Below are 2673 nucleotides of genomic sequence, written 5' to 3' on the forward strand. Positions count from 1 at the left end.
TTAACGTAATTTTGAGTGTGTCTCCACTCTCCAAATTTCCTTTCCTCCTCTGTCCCCAATTTTCTCTTCATTTGCTTCCTTTATCGCCACTTTCCAATTTCCCTTTTCTCCATCATTTATTACTCATCTGGTTTCCCATTTTCCCCCAACAGAGCCACAAATCTATCCACACCGAACTTTGCTCATAAGCACATCCCATCTGCCGTTTTCGTTAGCAGAGAAAACGAAAGAAATGAATAAAGCAGAGCTGGTTTTCGTTACTGTACCAGGGATTGGCCACTTAGTATCATGTGTTGAACTAGCAAAGCTTCTCGTTGAATGTGATGAACGATTATCGATCACCGTCCTGATTATGAAGCAGCCCTTTGATCCAAAAGTCAGTAGCTACACAAATTCGTTGGTAGAAACTCCGAATTTGCACATAAGGTACCTTGAGCTCATGAAAGAAGAGCCTTCTTCTCAATTGTCATCTTTTCTTTCGATTTTCTTTCGATTTATCGACAACCATAAAAGTTGTGTGAGGGAGGTTCTTGCTGAAATATCCAATTCTGTTTCGTCGCATCTTGGTGGGATCGTCATAGACATGTTTTGCACCTCTTTGATCGATGTAGCCAATGAATTTGGGGTTCCTTCCTATATATTTTACCCAGGCGGTGCTGCAACGCTTGGCGTTTTATTCCTGTTGCAAAGTCTGAGAGATGATCTCAATGAAGATGTGAGCCATTACGAGAATTCAGACGTTGAATTAGCTTTGCCTACTTACATCAATCCTATTCCAGCTAAACTTTTGTCATCTGCATTGTTTGAGAAGGATGGAGGTGTCGACATGTTCCTCGATCAGGCACAAAGATACAGGAAGACCAAGGGAATCATAATTAACACTTTCCTTGAGTTAGAATCCCATGCGATTCACGCCTTGAGCAATGATAAAACCATCCCACCAGTATATGCAGTAGGGCCTGTATTGAATCTGAAGGGAAGCAATAGTCAAAATCAAGAAACTGAGATGATTATGAAATGGCTAGATCTTCAGCCAGAATGTTCTGTTGTGTTCCTTTGCTTTGGTAGTGCAGGTAGTTTTGATGGTGACCAAGTGAAGGAAATTGCCTATGCACTCGAGCGCAGTGGATATCGATTCCTCTGGTCATTGAGAAGGCCTTCACCCAAAGAAAATTTTGAGTTTCCAAGTGAGTATGAGAACCTGGATGAAGTCATGCCAGAAGGGTTCTTGCAGCGAACTGCAGCTGTTGGAAAAGTTATTGGATGGGCACCACAGGCGGCAGCTCTATCCCATCCTGCTGTGGGGGGCTTTGTTTCTCACTGTGGTTGGAACTCAATATTGGAAAGCGTTTGGTGCGGTGTGCCAGTGGCAACTTGGCCGCTTTATGCAGAGCAGCAGCAGAATGCATTCCTAATGGTGAAAGACTTGGCAATGGCAGTGGAGATCAAAATAGATTTCAAAAGGGATTTCGTACTGGGTGTGAGTAGTGAGATTTTGAGTGCAGATGTGATTGAAAGAGGGATTAAACATCTGATGGATCCTGAGAATGAAATCAGAGAGAAGGTGAAGGAAATGAAAGAGAAGAGCAGGTTGGCTCCTAATGAAGGAGGATCATCCTTTTCTTCCTTGAGGCGTTTTCTTGAAGATGTGTTAGATAACATTCCATGATTGAATAGTATGTCAGAATTGAATAGTGATAATGAATTACATGATCCCTTGTTTTTCATAAATTCAATAGCTGGATATCAACTACTACTACAATCATGAAATCTGCTATTATCAATTCTGTTTTGAGAGTCAGTGAGAATTAATCAGTTAATGGAGTCTCGTTCCTTTATCCATCTGTTTTTCCTTTTGTACTTGCTTTTTGGCTATTCTGATCATCTATAATTGCATATGGTTCTTTGTTTCTTGTAATGTGCTCTGTATTCCTTGCTGGCTCTTACCTGATACGATTTTCCTTTTCCTTGTAGTTTTATTCCCCTTTTTCCTAAAATTTTAGGGTTAATTACATTTACTTCCCCTATGGTTTGATCAAATAACAAACCAGCCCCTCATTTTTAACAAAACTATGAAAAGGTCCCTCAAACTCAAAGCTCCATAACAAAAACATCCCTGTGTGGCTGTGTCAGTCAACTAACGTTGATTTACAAACTGGCTGTAATGTCACGGCAAATATATGACAAAACTCCGAGAATGCCCATCAAAAATCTGTTACCAGTTATCTTTCTTCTTCCTTCCCCTTATGCAATCAAATAGTACTAAAACCATAATTTGTACGTTACTACTTATCTTTCTTCATCCTTCCCCGTATGCAGTATACAGTAAGATACTAAAACCGTGACTTGTCCCAACAAGACGCCAGAGTTGAAGCATCCCGCTCCAATTGCCAATGTCAGTTTTAAAGTTTTTTTTTTTTTTTTTCAAGGTTTGAGCCTTAAAAAAAACACAAAATGTGGGTAAAAACGTGCTTAAATCGAAACTGAATTCTTCCAAAGTCTTCGGCAACTCCTAGAAATATTAGAAACGCACACTGATGCAATAGCTCATATTCAATCATAAATGGACTCAACGAAAATCACCCATTAACAAATATGGGTAGATCAGATTATGGATAGAAAATCATATTCCAATTCATAGAAGGGTAATTACCCAATTTCATGGGCTATTAA

General features: G+C 39.7%; 1 protein-coding gene across 1 annotated transcript; it reads left to right on the forward strand.

The window, feature by feature from the left end:
- The first annotated feature begins 232 nt into the window (after window positions 1–232).
- LOC113743766 (anthocyanidin 3-O-glucosyltransferase 2-like) lies at window positions 233–1731 on the forward strand. Its single transcript, XM_027271848.2, has one exon. It carries the CDS (start codon window positions 233–235, stop codon window positions 1667–1669), a length of 1437 nt encoding a protein of 478 aa, XP_027127649.2. The 3' UTR covers window positions 1670–1731.
- Window positions 1732–2673: the final 942 nt, after the last annotated feature.

Source organism: Coffea arabica, chromosome 5e (genome assembly GCF_036785885.1).
Source record: "Coffea arabica cultivar ET-39 chromosome 5e, Coffea Arabica ET-39 HiFi, whole genome shotgun sequence".
Lineage (NCBI taxonomy): Eukaryota > Viridiplantae > Streptophyta > Magnoliopsida > Gentianales > Rubiaceae > Coffea > Coffea arabica.